Source organism: Xyrauchen texanus, chromosome 24, assembly GCF_025860055.1.
Source record: "Xyrauchen texanus isolate HMW12.3.18 chromosome 24, RBS_HiC_50CHRs, whole genome shotgun sequence".
NCBI lineage: Eukaryota > Metazoa > Chordata > Actinopteri > Cypriniformes > Catostomidae > Xyrauchen > Xyrauchen texanus.
Window position 1 is genome coordinate 2,072,550 of NC_068299.1, and position 17,811 is coordinate 2,090,360.

A 17,811-nucleotide genomic window follows, 5' to 3' on the forward strand; every position below is an offset into this window, starting at 1 on the left:
GAGCTAACATGGGGCCACACAAAGCAAGGTTGTTTTTTTGTGTGTTTTTTAAATGTACCAAAAGCTGTGAGTAAGACTCGGGCAGATGTAATGCCCAATTAGACAGTTATAGGGGGCCCCCTTGTGGCCCGAGAAGGAAGGGAGAATGTAACTGCAAGGAGAGAGTTGTAGCTAGATGTGACAGGCACGTGCAAGCTCGCAGGGTTATGCCTCACGCCACTGCAGCAAAGCTTAGAACGCCATTTGTTGTAAATATCTGTTTCACTAGGGTGAAAATAGCCACACACACTGTGTGGCCGCTGGGTGCAAATAGTCACTCCGATAAGGCAATTGTATATTTAAATGTGCAGCTAGTGTGCGACAATCCAAATGAGAATTCTCAGGACCTTAAAAACCTGTAAACATCCAAGAATTTTTAAATTGTGTTTTTCAGGCCTGGAAAAATCATGGAAATGAATAAAAAAATAAATTAAAAAAACGTATCTAATGATCATGAACAACTGGGAAAAAAATCATTGAAACTAGTTGTTTCAAAGTTGTGGGGACACTGGAAGTATTGGTTGTCTGAGGTAAAACAAAAAGTTATTGCCTGTCCTCACTATATTCTATGTCACTGACGATAATTAGCCATTTATTGACAAAAAAATAAATAAATTATATTATATATATATAACCTAACTTACTGTGCGGTGAATTGTGTCAATTAGTATATATATATAAACACTAAATATTTGAACTATATTAAAATTACGTCATTTACGCCGTTATAACATTTACGTCAGGGAAAATAATGTATTCAGATTGCGCAGGCTGATAGGCTGAATCCCATCAGCCTGCGCGGGTTTTGATTGGTCAATTTGGTGTTTAAGGATGACGTAGATATCATGAAATCGAAACTTAACCGATCCGAATGAAGAAATTGAAAGTATTTTTCACTGTGATATTAATTGATTTCAGTAGTGAACGGACATGCTCACTATTACTGCCGTGAAAAACGTAAATAAAGTCACTTTGTAATGACGTTTTGTGCTTGTCCGCTTAAAGTGAGACGTTTAGCACCCGCCGTTAGCATGCTTATTAAGCTATTTGGTTCCGTGTTTTAACTGTTTGCAATAAGATTTGGCTATTTTTTAACTTGCAATGGAGACTTTACCAGAAAACTGCATTTCTTTGTTGAACGAGTTCCAACAGAAGAGTGGAGCCACTGTGGAATATGAGGAAGGATCCACTGAAGGGCCGAGCCACAATAAAACGTATGTAAACAGACAGCAACATTGTTTACATTGTCTCTCCAATTGAAAATTGTTCTCTAAAATCTGTGGTAAATGATACAAACATATTTCATATATTAATATCATTGTACATTCATTATATTATTAATATTACATATGTGTGTATGCAGATTTTAATGCAAGGTCCTCATACCAGAGATGCACATTACAAGGCATTTGTTTTGATCTAACCTTTTGACCTGTATTATTAGGTTTACTTGTAGGGCAATTGTAAATGGCTCACGTTATACTGATGGCACTGGCAAAACCAAGAAGGAGGCAAAGCAAAATGCTGCCAGGAATGCGCTAACTAGCATTAAGGGAACACCCAATATAGAACCTGTAAGTGTTATGCCTTGTGTTATAAGTGTTATAAAGTTAGGTTATGGGCTATATATCTTTTAAAGATTTTTAAAATATGTATAGTTTTATCTTTAATATTTCTTAATGAAGGGGTATTGTACTGTCAATCTGTCCTTATTGCAAAATAAACCCTGACCGAGTGATCAGGAACTTACAGATCTTGTTGCCATATAAATAAATCATTGGACATGGTATTTTATATATATATATATACACACAGTACTGTGCAAAAGTTTTAGGTACTTGTGGAATATGTTGCATAGTGAGGATGTCTTCAAAAGTAATGCCATAAATAGTTTTCATTTATTAATTAACATCATACAAAGTCCAGTAAACATAACAAAGCTAAATCAATATTTGGTGTTACCACCTTTGCTTTTAAAACAGCACCAATTCTCCTAGATACACGTGGACACAGTTTGTCTTGGTTGTTGGCAGATCGGATGTTCAAAGCTTCTTGGAGAATTCACCACAGTTCTTCTAAATATTTGGGTTGTCTCTTTATGTAATCCCAGATTGACTCGATGTCCAGTGGGGGTTTTGTGGGGGCCATGACATCTGTTGCAGGGTTCCCTGTTCTTCTATTCTAATCTTTTCTATTTGCAAAAGTAATGTTTGGGAGTGTAACATTTATATTTCCCATTGACACACTAAAGCTGAAGATATAAATAACCATCTTAAGACTAATGCTTTTGTGAAACATCTTATGTGCCTAAGACATTTGCACAGTTCTGTGTATATTATTATTATTATTATTATAATAAATTATATTAATGTGAGAAGAGCACAGCTAGGAAATCTGTTGCATGGAAAATGGCCAATTATACAAATATATTTGACTGCAGAATGCCACATTTCACCAATCGGAATCAATTATTCTATTATAATACACAGCAAGTAAAAAATAAATAATTTCATATTAATATTTGCTTTGTTTGCTACTGCACTTATACTCTATAGCATCTTCAGGAAATTCTGTTGCTGTAAGTAAATTTGTATATGTCTTTATCTGCAGACAACATCTTCTGTTCTAGTTAATTCCAACAACGTGACTATGATTCAACAGAATCATATTTGCTGGCTCAATGAATATTCACAGAAGAATAAGTTAGTCTTTAAGACCCGAGAGTCAACTAAAATGGATCCAGGAAGCGCCACTCAGTGAGTATTGATGCCTGTTCTTCCTACAGTAATTCAGACTGTCCGGGGAAAAATCTAATTTGTTCCACTGAAAAAATAAAAAATGATTTCCAGTCTTCCAAATTGGTAAGAACTAAAACAAGATCGATTCTAGCCCTTGAATGCAGTTTATCCATTGTAATAAACAGGCCTACATGTTCCTGCGTAGACCACGTAACTTTTGTAAGATTTGTAAAATGTTTTGCAGGTTGTGTACTTATGTTTGTAAGTATGTTTGCGGTGATAAAGAATATCCTGAAGCATTTGGCAAAACAAAGAAGGAGGCCAAAGAGGCAGCAGCTTACCATGTTCATAAAGAATTATCTCCAACTCAAAATACAGAGGTAAGACAATATGTGGTAGAGCGGGTCGGCCACAAATCGCAGGGTTGGCGGTTCAATTCCTGGCCCACACATCTCCACATGCCGAAGTGTCCTTGGGCAAGACACTGAACCCCAAGTTGCTCCCAATGGCAGGCTAGCGCCTTGCATGGCAGCTCTGCCATCATTGGTGTATGAATGGGTGAATGAGTCACAGTGTAAAGCGCTTTGAAAACCTCTAAGGTTAAAAAAGGCGCTTTATAAGTGCAGACCATCTACCATTTATCTGTCCCCTTCAGCCTCACGTACTGTAGCAAGACATTTGACTCTCAGCATAAAGTCTGGTCCAGATTGTAGCTCATTCTGGCCAAGAATCGTCCACTTAGACTGGAACAAACCATCCACATCAATAACTGTGGATGGTTTGTTCCAGTCTAAGTGGACGATTCTTGGCCAGAATGAGCTACAATCTGGACCAGACTTTATTTTATATATTTGTTGTTTATCTGAAATACATTATACCACAATAATAGCCCAGTGTCAGACAGAAAATTAGAATAATAATGGAGCAGTCTCATTGAATGGTTGCACAGAAAGCACTGAACAAAAATGTTGTCTGTTGTGATCAGAATATCTGTCCATCCAAAAGTAATACAGAAGTACAGAATATTTCACAGACATAACTCAAAACAAAGGGGAATATAAAGTTCTATGTGTGAATGTCGAGTTTGTCTCAAAACACTAAATATATTTCAAAGATTTGATGCCAGTAACCTGACAAACCGTGATACTGTAATTAGGGATTCAAGCACTAAGTGCTAAAAACCTTTTGTAATTTTAAGGTTTCAATGTATTATTATTATTATATACTAAAACTGATCATGGAGACGAAACCGTAAGGCCTAGAGACATAAAACTTGGTTGGATAGTAGTACTATTGCTCACTATCTAGGCACAAAGACTCATCCCAATCTGCCAATGGGTGGGGCGCTATAACAAAGCCAAAGTGTTTTGGGTCATAACTCTTGAACCATATGCCACAGACATGTTCATTTCCGTCATAAAAAGTTCCCCACTATATAAATTTTTTTGCAAAACCTACTTTTTCGAACTAGTCCTAGACCGTTCGCCAATCGGAACCAAACAAGTGCAGAAAGATTCTCTGGAGTCCCAATATCAATAATTATAAAAAAAAACATTAGAAGTGGGCGTGGCCACTTTCACTTAAATGGTTACATTTCTTGAACGGAATGAGATATTTTCACCATATTTGAAACACTTACGTAAAGGGTCAATCGAAGGACACATAAAAAAAATACGGGCTTAGGCCTCTAAAAAAAAAAAGTTAGAGCTTGATAGAGTGCTCCTAAAAATAACTCTAACTATGGAACAGTTGGTCTGTTCGACTTGAAATTTTGCATGCTGTGTCTTTGTCCAAGGTGTCATCAATGTCTGTGATGATAGTTGCATATCTATGTTATTACTATCATATGACAGATCTCCTCATTCTACACAACTTTGCCTGAAGAACCATTGTGTCAATCAAATCGTTCATTAAATATTTGAGATTATTAAAACTCACTTTTGCGAACTAGTCCTAGGTTTTTCATTCGACATCAACAAAACGTGTACAGGAAGAATTTGTGGACAGCCTAGATCATAATTATCAAAAAATTATGAACTTTTTTGTTTAGTTTTTTTGCATGGCTATGCATGGCCTTAACCTGATTGTTCTAAAAATCGTCGATTTATCTCACATTTTTGGACTTATTAATACTTAATATATTTTACATATGGACTTAAAGGTCCTTGAATTCTTGAACCCTGTTAATTGTTGCTTGGAGCTATATTTATGTAAAAAAAAATTGTATCTGACATTTAATTTCACTTTTAAGGCCTTCGATGAAAACTGCAATGGTACACCGAAGTCAGAGGTTGCAGCTCTTAGGTAAATGATGAACAACAACAACAAGATTGTCAATAATCATGTTGAGCTCAAAAGCTTAAAGGTTATTTTACTGTATATTTCACAGAATGAGCAATTCATTTTGATGTCTTTTTTTTTTGTATAGTGCTGGCTTGGAACGTTTAAATGTGAGTTTCTCTGAGGATTCGCGAAGCACCGCGACTAACAACAACTACATAGCACATCTCAATAACTACTGCCAGAAACATAAACATGTACTAGATTTCAAATTAGTGAACAGAAAGGGCCCTGCGCACAACCCGGAGTAAGTCATTTACAGGTCAACATATTGCCTTTTTGTTTTATTTTGAAAACTAGTAAAACTGAGATTTGCTTCTGCAGGTTTGTATATAAAGTTGTTATAAACAGCAAGGAATACCCTGAAGCACAAGGAAAAAGCTCAAAAGAGGCAAAGCAGCATGCCGCCCAGTACGCTTGGACTGAAATATTGGAGTCTAGCTGTAACACACAGGCAGGAAATGTCATCATCTTCACTGGAATACTTTTAAGTATGTAGATATTGTGATATTAGCCATGGTCATTAAAGCATATGCATATTTTTAATTAACAGAGTTCTGAAGATGACGCCTCTCCATGCACCAAAGAGATATTGTAAGTTCACATTAACAAAACAATATTTTTCATATTCATATTGTGAATCATACTGTGCATGTGATATCCAGTGGAGTCTAAGGCTACGTTCAGACTGCATTCAAAAGTGGCCCAAATCAGTGCGACCTCAGTCTGAACAGTCATATTGGAATCCATGCGACTTTCAAGTCACTCTCGACATCCCTCACAATAGCTGCGTTGGCAGGAGTCACTCTAAAGATTTTACATACTGGTAGTTCTTTGGTCACTGTGAATATGGAAGACAGCTGTGAAGGTAGTCAGTGGAGGAACAGTCAGGTGTTACAACTCATAAGTATTTGGGGTGACAGCTCTATACAAGCCAAATTTGAGGGGTCCCGTAACAAGCCTGTGTTTGAGAGCATGGTGCAAATTTTGCTCTCTTTGTCCTCATCCTCGTCTTCGCTGGCTTCTGCTGCACATCACCTTATTAATGAACGCGTAAACGCTGACTTCATTGGCCTCCATGCTTACTTGCGTATGACAGTGTGCTGCGTGTGACGTCTTTGTTATTGTTCTTTTGCACATGCGGGTCAGTTCAGGACCATGACCAGTTCACACTTGAAACTGATATTGGCCACATTTTAAAAAAATACAGTGAACAGCCCAACAAAAAAATCTGATCTGAGCAATAAATCCGAATTGAGCACTAACCTTGCAGTGTGAACCTAGCCAGTCTGAGACCACATACTATGCACTGGAATAAATGCAAATGGTAAATGTACTGCAGTTTATCGATTATCTGTTTTCTGTGCGGTTCTCTTTATTTCTGAAGTAAATCTGAGGAACCACAATCCCAGAAGAGCAGCACCAATAATGGCATTGTCTTCAGAGACTCTTCTGCTGTCAGTTCTCCTATGTCCATAAGTCCTGTGAGTCCATTATGTGTTATTGGTAGCATTAATTATTTTTAATTGGAGGATAACAAACACACTTCAGCATTATCTGATGGATTTCACCTGTGTTACAGGCTATGAGCCCTTTGGATATGAAGACAAAAATAAAGTAAGCCCTTAATGTGATATTTGGATGATTTACTTGTGTTGATTTTTTCCCCCCTATAAATAATGACATAAGATAACATGTTGCACACTTTTCTTCTAGATTAGCACCTAATTTTCAGATGTCACCTAACAGGGTGCCCAGGAGTAAAGGGGTATTGTAACATTATTAACTAATAATACTTATCATTTCTGTGCCATTATGTGCCATTGGCTTTTCCGTAATTATAACGCAGCGATATGGGTGACATTTCCAGCAAGAAAACAAAAAATGCAAAGAAAGCTCAACTTTATTGAGATATGAAGTTTATGTTGTGTACATGTCATTCTTCATTAAATTAGGTTCTAAAATTATGAGGGAAAATCACCAAAAAAAATAATATTTTCAAGAGTGCACTAGAGATATGGAGACATTTTCTTTTTTCTTGATTTCCACAGGATGGTCCTAACATGAATGTGCACAACCCAGCAAAGCCATCTGCAGATCAAACTGCAAACCAGACTATGAAGTCAAGGTAAAACATATCCATCAAGATTACGATCAAAGAACATCAAATCTGACAATACTGGTATCTAATTTTTTATACTTTACCTCATATTACGTAAAAAAACAAAACATTCCTGGATTTTATAGCTAATGACAGGTATAGTTGACAGGTGTTGTCTGTATCTAAAAGCTGATTGGCTCTTTTGTCTTCCTTTCTACATTTGGTGGGCGTTCCAATTTCTCCCATTCATTTTAATAGGAGTGGCCAGTCTCTGCTAAAAGATCTCTGCTGTTGAGTGAGTGATTGATTGACACAGGTGTAAACCACGTTTATTGTAGTGACGTCTCGAAACCTATAGTTCCGTATGTGCCACTGTTAAAACAGGTCGTTTAGAGCTCTTTGGTTCAAATAGGAAGGCGAAGGAAACGAAACTGAAACTGAAAGGTGAAGAAGGCGATAGAAATACTCTGAAACTTTGGTCTCTCGACAGACCAGATGCGGCGCAGCATATCTAGTTTAGTCTAGTTTATGACTTTGTGTGATGAGAATAGAAATAGAAATCTACAGAAATAGATGTATGTTATGTTTATTAAAACCCAATTGAGTGAGTCCAGCCTTAAGCTGGTAGCTGTTTTGAGACATGTCTGCTGGTTCAAGCCGGTCCAAGCTTGGATATCAGCTTGTCATACCTGCTCAAGTGGTCAGGCTGGTTTTTGGAATATGGTAGCTGGTTTTAAACCAGCTTGAAAACCATGAGCAGGTATGACAAGCTGGTAGCTGGTCTCCCAACTTGGACCAGCTACTGACCATCTAAAGACCAGCTTGAACCATCTTCAATGTTCCAAAAAACAGCTTGACCACCTTGAGCAGTTTTGACAAGCTGGTCTAAGCTGATCTCCCAGCTTGGACCAGCTACTAACTAGCTAAAGACCAGCTACTGACTAGCTTGAACCAGCTACCATGTTCCAAAAATTATTTTTCAAGGCTTTTGGAACATGGTAGTTGGTTCAAGCTGGTCTTTAGTTGGTCCAAGCTGGTCAGTAGCTGGTCCAAGCTGGGAGACCAGCTTGTCAAACCTGCTCAAGGTAGTCAGGCTGGTTTTTGGAACATGGTAGCTGGTTCAAGCTGGTCTTAAGTTGGTCCAAGCTTGGAGACCAGCTATCAGCTTTTCATACCTTCTCAAGGTGGTCAAGCTGGGTTTTGGAATATGGTAGTTGGTTGACCAGCTCATGACCAGCTTGAACCAGCTACCATGTTCCAAAAACCAGCTTGACCACCTTGAGCAGGTATGACAAGCTGGTTGCTGGTCTAAGCTGATCTCCCAGATTGGACCAACTACTGACTAGCTAAAGACCAGCTACTGACCGGCTTGAATCAGCTACCATGTTCCAAAAACCAGCTTGACCACCTTGAGCTGGTATGACAAGCTGGTAGCTGGTCTAAGCTGGTCTCACAGCTTGAACAAGCTAAAGACGAACTTGGACCAGCTACTGAAAAGTATTTGCCCCATCCTGATATCTAACATAAAACAAAGGCAATCTGAGTAATCACAAAATATCGTTTTTAAATTATAATTATATTAATTGAAGCAAAAATGTTATCCAAATACCAACTGGGGTATGTCTGAAAAAGTATTTGCCCCTTTAGTTCCTAAATCCCCAAATCTATGAAACTGCACTCATGGGGTTCAGCTGGACTAGACACATGCAGACCTGATTACTGCCAGCCCTGTTCAATCAAATCAACATTTAAATACAACTGTTTCAGCAACATGAATTTGGCTAAAAGGTCTCACCCAGTAGTACACTATGCCAAGGTCAAAAGTAATCACAGAAATGATGAGGAAAAAGGTTACAGAGATATTTCAAAGGCTCAGGGACTCCAGAGGACCCCAGTGAGAGCATCATCTCCAAATGGAGAACACTTGGCACAGTAGTGAACCTTCCCAGAAGTGGCCGACCTTCCAAAATTCCTCCAAGAGCACAGTGACGACTCATCCAGGAAGTCTCAAAAAAGCCAAGGACAGCATCCAAGGAACTGCAGGCCTCTCTTTTGTCAATAAAGGTCACTGTTCATGACACCACTAACAGAAAGACACTGGCCAAAAATGACATCTATGGAAGAGTGGCGAGGAGAAAACCACTGCACACCTAGAAGAACATTAAGGCTCGTCTGAATTTTGCCAAAACACACCTTGATGACCCTCAGACCTTTTGGGAGAATGTTCTGTGGACTGATGAGTCGAAGGTGGAACTGTTTGGAAGACAGGGGTCCCGTTACATCTGGCATAAATCAAACCCAGAATTCCACAAAAAGATCATCATACCTGCGGTCAAGCATTGTGGTGGTAGCGGGATGGTTTGGGGATGCTTTGCTGCTTCAGGATGACTTGCAATAATTGAGGGAAACATGAATTCTGCTCTCTACCAGAAAATCCTAAAGGAGAACATCCCGTCATCAGTCCGTGAGTTGAAGCTCAAGCGCAACTGGATTATGCAGCAAGACAATGATCCAAAGCACAGGAGTAAGTCCACCTCTGAATGGCTCAAAAGAAGCTAAATGAAAGTTTTGGAGTGTCCTAGTCAAAGTCCTGACATGAACCCTATTGAGATGCTTTCCAAACCCTCCAATGTGTCTAAACTAAAGCAGTTCTGTGAAGAAGAGCGGGCCAAAATTCCCCTACAGCGTTGTGAAAGACGGATCTCACATTATGGTTGCAGTTGTTGCTGTTAAAGATGGCACAACCAGCTATTATATTATATAATGAAAGTTTACCCCCTCCCAAAAATAAATTCTGTCGCCAATTCATCGTCATGCCGTTCCAAACCTTTATGACTTTTGTCTGTTGATCCCTAAAGGTGTATTGAAGAATGTTCATGCTGTTATTTTCCATACAATGAAAGTGAACTGCACTGGAATAAATGCAAATGGTAAATGTACTGCAGTTTATCGATTATCTGTTTTCTGTGCGGTTCTCTTTATTTCTGAAGTAAATCTGAGGAACCACAATCCCAGAAGAGCAGCACCAATAATGGCATTGTCTTCAGAGACTCTTCTGCTGTCAGTTCTCCTAAATCCATAAGTCCTGTGAGTCCATTATGTGTTATTGGTAGCATTAATACTTTTTTATCGGAGGATAACAAACACACTTCAGCATTATCTGATGGATTTCACCTGTGTTACAGGCTATGAGCCCTTTGGATATGAAGACAAAAATAAAGTAAGCCCTTAATGTGATATTTGGATGATTTACTTGTGTTGATTTCCACAGGATGGTCCTAACTTGAATGTGCACAACCCAGAAAAGCCATCTACAGATCAAACTGCAAACCAGACTATGAAGTCAAGGTAAATCATATCCATATTTTAAGTTGTTTAAATAACATTTTAATTTATAATATTTTTTTTTATTAAGGAACCCCTTATAGGACAGGAAAGGAAGTTATTTTCTGAAATACTTTTGCATCCTCTCGCAATTATTTTGACTTCCCTCGCAATAAATGAACTCTAGTTTTACTACATTAACTATAGTTCAACAATGGTATTTGTAGTAAAACCATAACCACAAATTGTCCTGTGGTTTTACTACAGTAACCATATTTGAACCATAAGTGTTTTATTTTAGTTTGTATTTGTTTGGCATCTTAACAATAAAAAAACAAAGCAAGAATAGAAAAATAGAAAATAAATATCCAGGAGATGTTAGAAACCCTTATGGGCTTATTTGAATTCCTCACCTTTTCAATAACAAACAATTATAGACAGGTCCACTGAGGTCATGACTGGTTGCTATGATAGCGACGTACACTTTTCACATGGATGGAGTGAGACCTCCATTCAAATGCTTTTGCAGGAAGGAGAGGAACGTCTGCGCAGGGCAATGCGTTGGGCTCTCAGCCATGAGGAACGGCATTTAGCAAAGAGTTGGAACTTTAAGACCTACAGCCACCTCGGTGTGGGGGCCCTGGCCTGAAGTATGGTGTTTTACACAGGTTGTGACAACCCTATTGTGTCAGACTGGTTCAGAGGCCAGACATACAAACCATAGCTCTAGCCAAGGATGCCAGATTATGCCTCAAGCTTGCGAGAGGAGAGAATTTCCCATGGTGGAGCATCCACAACTCTACCACATCGGGGACCAGTGGTTGTTGGGCCAAATTTTGTGTGGCCAACAATATTTGATGAAGCAAGCCGGCAGGGGAAAAGCATATTCATGTTTCTCTGGCCATCTCTGAGCAAGCTCAGCGCAACTGAGTCGGCTCAGCTGGATTTTCGCTAACTTTTGTGAACATTTTTGTGCCTTGTGCAGCCCCTACAAGGTCTGTCAGTCATGTTGGGGCATGGCAGAGTTCTGACATACAAAGACTGAAAAAGCTTTCTCTTTCATGGCAAACAACAGCAGGGAAAGCGAAAGCGTTGTCCTGGGAAAGCGGAAGAAACCGCTCCATTGGGTCTATTCAGCAAACATGCCTCACAATGAGGATTTAAGGTTTTGTTGTGACATTGCAGTTCTCTGGAATGGCATCAAAACTGTAAAAACAGGCATCAAAATTCCACATTGAATTCCGCCACCTGATGGTCTTCCCTGCCTCCTGGGAACATGAGCAGGATGAGGGAGAGGGGAGGGAGAAAGAGAGAGTGGGAGAGCCTGAGAGAGAGAGAGAGAGAGAGAGAGAGAGGCACACTGCTCCAGGGCCATCAAGTCGAGCACTCCCTCGCCGTCATGATCCAACTTCAGCGACGAGGGCTCTCTTGATGGCCCATTTTCCATCAATCCCTGGGTTTCAGCAAGACTGTGGCAAACCTCTGCCTTCTCTATCGAAGGAGAAAGCAGGAAATGGGTGAACACTTCACATAGGACTGAAAGACTGTTCAACTTAAACACAACATAAGAATTATTTTCAGCACACAGGAATGCCGGCACACACTCATACACAAAGCTCCGTGTGATGCTCACACTTTTGGACTTCCTGGCCAAACGCAGAATGCACACGTTTAGGTGGCTGCATGCGCCCCTCTCTTACATAATGGTATGGGGTTTCAAAGCACCCCCATACGGGTACTCTCATAGTGTCAGCTTCTGACGCAGTGTCAAAGTTACCTTCTTGAAAGGTTACGCCAATTCCACCCCTTGCACCAACAAAATATTTGTTGGGCATAATATAGTTATGGTTACTACAATCTTCCTGTCTTCTAAGGGGCTCTGTATATTATAAATGCATAGCTTTTGAAAAGCCTTTTTTATATATATATATATGTATATATATATATATATATATATATATATATATATAGTATAAAGAAAATCTATTGTTTTGAAGATGACACATCCATCTCTATAGGTTTTTAGGTGACTTCGACTCAATAACTCCAATCGGCAAAGGTGGCTTCGGTCGTGTTTTCAAGGCCAGACGACAGCTTGAGAACAAATATTTTGCTGTGAAGATAGTGAAGAGCACGGAGTAAGTGAATGACAATAAAGATCTTTTATCATCTCTGTCTTTTGAATTATTAATGTCATTTGATTAACATACTTCAAATAGATATTTCATTTGGCTCTATCCATCATGTTAGATAAAAGATATTCGCCGAGCTGTTTGTAATGAAGGAAAAGGATTCTTTATCTGGGACAGACATGAGATTCTGGTTTCATTTTGCCTAATTTTGCTACCTACAATCTGAGACTGGTTTTGGGGATGGATGTCCAAAAATAGCAAATCAAGGCAGGCATTGGAGTAGATTTTGAGAAGCAACTGATGTGCTTTTATTTGAGTGCTGCATCTAAATAACACAATGTCATGAACGATTCTTCCTAGAAAAGCTCTTCGTGAAATTGGTGCTTTGGCAGCTCTTTCTCACCCCAATATCGTCCGTTACAACACAGCGTGGCTAGAGGACACATTGTACAAACACGAGTCTTCAGAGAGCTACAGCACCTCAGAGTAATTTACCAGAGCCTTCTACTGAAATGACAAAATGTTATGTCATTATTTACTTACCCTGAAAGTTCATGTATCTGTTAGCTTCAGCTCTTGGAGTGACCCGGGAACAAAGTTCCTGTACATTCAGATGGAGCTGTGTGAAGGAGACACTCTCCATGCCTGGATTGATAAAAGGAATAATCCAAAAGAACAATATCCAGAGCGGAGACGAGACGCGGCACATATCAGCAGACAGATCCTGCAAGCTGTGCAACATATTCACTCCAAAGGGTTAATCCACAGAGACCTGAAGGTACATTTTTAACTCAAAGATCAGCTTATTTGTGCAGAATTTAACAGAGCATTCTGGGAGATGATGTGTTCTGCCACAATAGTCCATAAAATGAAAGTTAGTTATTAAATGTATTGAAATATTCCAAACATACATTTTTTATATCATCAGCTTTTTTACTTAAACACACCACATGTTGCATGTTTGATCAAATGTTTATTGGCAATTCATGCATTGCTTTAAATGCCATTCTGTTTTAATTCTAGTTTGAATTACAATTCTGCATCCTGTTTGCAACCTCAATTCAAATTCAGGAATTGGATTGTAATTTTGAGGCAATTTCAATTCAATTATTAATGGCAACCCTGCGTTATACACTCACCTCGCACTTTATTCACTTCAGTCCTAATAAAGTGCCCGACGTGGTCTTCTGCGGTTGTAGCTCATCCACCTCAAGATTCGACACTAAAATTGTACAGAGTGGTTATCCGAGTTAGCGTAGCCTTTCTGTCAGCTCGAACCAGTCTGGCCATTCTCTGTTGACCTCTCTCATTAAAAAGACGTTTCCGTCCACAGAACTGGCGCTCACATGATGTTTTTTGTTTTTGGCACCATAAATTATAGAGACTGTTGTGTGTGAAAATCCCAGAAATACTCAAACCACTCCATGACAATCATGCCACTATAAGTAGGTGTACTGGTGTACCTAATAAACTGCTTGGTGAGATATATTGTTTTGTTTGCTCGTTTGCTTTTTTAAGACGATGTTGTTGATCTCTTTGATTTAGCCTGCAAATATCATGTTTGGTAGTGAGGGTATGGTGAAGGTGGGAGACTTTGGCCTTGTGACGGCAGCGGAAAATGACAATGATAGCCAACTGATGGAACGGACTAAAAAAACAGGAACCCGTTCTTACATGAGTCCTGAACAGGTGGGTCAGTAGGTGTGGTTTAATGCTCTATCCAGTATTGAAATGTCTGTTCCTAAAATGTTCTTGTACTAAATGGAATTTGTAGGTGACTCAATGCTATGACAGTAAGGTGGATATATTTGCTCTCGGTCTCATATACTTTACACTCCTCTGGAATATGGTCACAAAGACTGAAAAGCAAAAGGTGTGTTTCGTTTTTTTACTTCTGTATGTAATAATTAAATCATATAAAACTAAATAATTCAATTTCATTTGTGACTTTCAGATTTGGAGTGATATTAGAAGGAAGAATTTTCCACTGCGGTTTTCTGAGAAATTTGATTTAGAGGTGAGTGTCATTTTTCATCCTGTTTTCTCCCAACTTGGAATGCCCAATTCCCACTATTTAGTAAGTCCTTGTGGTGGTGCGGTTACTCGCCTCAATCCGAGTGGCGGAGGACAAGTTTCAGTTGCCTCCGCTTCTGAGACCGTCAATCCGCGCATCTGATCACGTGACTCGTTGTGCATGACACCGCAGAGACTCACAGCATGTGGAGGCTCATGCTACTCTCCACGATCCGCACACAACTCACCACACGCCCCATTGAGAGCGAGAACCACTAATCACCACCACGAGGAGGTTACCCCATGTGACTCTACCCTCCCTAGCAACCAGGCCAATTTGGTTGCTTAGGAGACCTGACCGGAGTCACTCAGCACGCCCAATACTCACTTAGATACCCAGGTCCCCAATTCATGCCTTTTAATGAGGATGCATTGATTATTTCTTTTATTTGAATATATCTCATTCTGTTTGAATCAGAAAATAAATGACGATCAAGATTTGTTGTATTTTGTCATAATCACTTGCTCAGCTCAAAGGTCATCATTAACTCTCTGCTGTCTCATTTTTCTCATGGCTGGTGAAACAGCACAAGCTCATAGACAAAATGTTGAGTCCCAATCCTGAAGACAGACCAGATGCGACAGAGCTGATCAAGGAACTGGATCAATACCCCACAGTCCTGTAGACTTTATGGTCTTTATACTACTTACAAAACATTAAACAGATGTGGTTAGTAAGTGATTTTATAACTGTAAAATCATGTGAACACATTGTTTACGTCTTGTGTCTATGCTTTTGAAACAGTGAGTGTTTTAAGCTTTATGGATTGACCCCATTGACTTCCATTGTAAGTGTCTCACTGTAACATGTTTGCTTCTTATTTTTAAAGAAAAGGAGGGACGAGTCTAAATAATATTTTTATGGTAATCAACATCATGTCTCATGCTGTTGACTGAGCTGAACTTGTATTGAACCATATTGTTAGCTAAGCAACATGCTAACAACAAAACTCAATTGGAATCAGATAAAAATGGATTAGTGTGCACGTGGTTTTAGAAGATAGCTGCATATATGAGACAGAGCTAAAGACAACAAAAGATAGACTGATGACTTCTGTGGCTTTATAATAATCATTGTTGCCCAGACAGTTACAATGGCATGCATGTTGGAGGCTTTTATCCAGAGTGACTTGCAAAAAGTGCTTGTGAATGAGACTGCTAAACAGCAAGACTGCAATTTAGAAAGATTGAAACCGAAAAACAGCCTATAAATGAACTACAAAAATGACATTTCTGTCATCATTTACTCACTCTCTCTTCAGTGGACTGCATTGAGCAGATGTAAAAGCTGCGTACACACTGCCAGCGACTTTGTCGCTGCAGGTAGCCAGTGACTGGCGGTGAAGTCGCTAGTGGGCGTTCCCACTACTGGTTGCCTAGTAACGTTTATAAATGACATTCACGGATGTCATTCCATTGCTGTTGACAGCGAATCGCTTTTCTTGCCGCTAAAAACAAACATTTTGGAGGGAAAAGACTAAATATAAATGGAATCAGTACTTTAAATGCTTTATATCAAAGATGAATGAAGCTGCGTACACACTGCCAGCGACACCGCGCGAGACAGCGACACCATCCCATTCATTTTCAATTAGAGCACAGCGACTTCCGGCGACACGAGCTGTAGCGACCGTTGGCGACTAGATGTGGGCGTGTCCAGCGACGTGACAAAGTTGAGACAAGTTCAACTTTATTCAAATGAAGAGCGACCAACGGAAGCGACAGCCAATAGGAGAGAAGATGGGAGGGCTCACGTGATCCTTCTCTTTCTCTCTCAGCTCCTGCAGTAACGGAAAGATGGATGAAAGGATAATTCTTGCTGTTAGCAATTTTCCAGTGCTCTATGATATGGATATGGTATATCCAGCCGCAGCTCTTGCACCAGCCGGTGGTACTCGCCGTGCTGACTCCGAGATTGAATGGTTTTGTGGACCCAGACAGACCGGCGTTTGCGTTTTCGCCGCAGATAAACAGCCGCTATGGCAAAGAGCACGCCTTGTTTCTCATTCAACTTTGATATAAAGCATTTTCTGTACTGATTCCATTTATATTTATTCTTTTCCCTCCAAAATGTTTGTTTTTAGCGGCAAGAAAAGTGATTCGCTGTCAACAGCAATGGAATGACATCCGTGAATGTCATTTATAAACGTTACTAGGCAACCAGTAGTGGGAACGCCCACTAGCGACTTCACCGCCAGTCACACTGAAGAAGAAAATGCAGCATCCGAATAAACATTAAAATTGTGAAAGATTATGGAATCGTAGAAGAGCAGAAACAGATGGTGTTTCTCGATAGTGTATCACATTCACTCCCTCTTATCATGATGAATCACTGTAATCTTTTCTGTATGTTTATAATAATCAGGCTGGTGGGGAAATAAAGTTTGACACATGGTTTATATCAGAATCAGAAACCAAATGAGCTTAATTGCCAAATTCACGTACACATACAAGGAATTTTTCTTGGTGACAGAAGCTTCCAGTGCACAAACAATACAACAAGATGTAACAGAGATAGCAAAAATAATTGAATAAAAATCATTTTGTTCAAATGTCTGTGTTATTGTCTTATTGGGAGTCTGTCTGTATTGTATAATACTCTGGGAAACTTCACAAGATTGTGGGAATTGTATTAATTTAAATTCAAATTAATTTGGCTAGCCTTGGGTATTGAATCACGTGTCACTTGAAAACAAAAAGAGGGTCAGTTGTGGATATATTTGTCCGAAAATCTTCCTTTATTTTCTGAAGGTTTTCATTTATACAGGTTGTTGCAAAAGTTCTGATTTTATATCGTTGTAATGTTTTGTTGCAAGAATAATAATAATAATAATAAAACAGGATATTACTAAAATTATTATTATTATTACTATAGTTTTACTTTATTTTTAAATACACAATAACGTTGTAATTATGTTCATTCTTTAATGACTGTCTTTCTAATCTGGAGATTGTTGTAACAAGAGCAATGCTGTTTCTAGGATGGTTTTAAAGTATTTATTTATTTACAGTTTTATAGGCTCTTTTTTTTTTAAGCAAAATTCTGTTTACTCTTTCTGTTCAG

The 17,811-nt window shown here is 39.1% G+C and overlaps 1 protein-coding gene across 2 annotated transcripts; it reads left to right on the forward strand.

Moving 5' to 3' along the window:
* The first annotated feature begins 874 nt into the window (after positions 1–874).
* Positions 875–16,156, forward strand: LOC127617580 (interferon-induced, double-stranded RNA-activated protein kinase-like). 2 transcript variants are annotated; one of them, XM_052089563.1, is made up of 21 exons: positions 875–1,253; positions 1,484–1,613; positions 2,650–2,795; positions 3,022–3,157; positions 5,029–5,081; positions 5,206–5,364; positions 5,442–5,571; positions 5,671–5,711; positions 6,505–6,601; positions 6,700–6,734; positions 6,834–6,885; positions 7,169–7,245; positions 10,209–10,305; positions 10,490–10,566; positions 12,561–12,680; positions 13,035–13,160; positions 13,242–13,452; positions 14,220–14,363; positions 14,449–14,547; positions 14,629–14,691; positions 15,275–16,156. In XM_052089563.1, exons 1-21 carry the CDS (start codon positions 1,141–1,143, stop codon positions 15,371–15,373), a joined length of 2,205 nt encoding a protein of 734 aa, XP_051945523.1. In that variant the 5' UTR covers positions 875–1,140; the 3' UTR covers positions 15,374–16,156. The 2 variants fall into 2 exon arrangements, with proteins under 2 accessions (XP_051945523.1, XP_051945524.1); XM_052089564.1 differs by lacking the exons at positions 6,505–6,601; positions 6,700–6,734; positions 6,834–6,885; positions 7,169–7,245.
* The last annotated feature ends 1,655 nt before the right edge of the window (positions 16,157–17,811 follow it).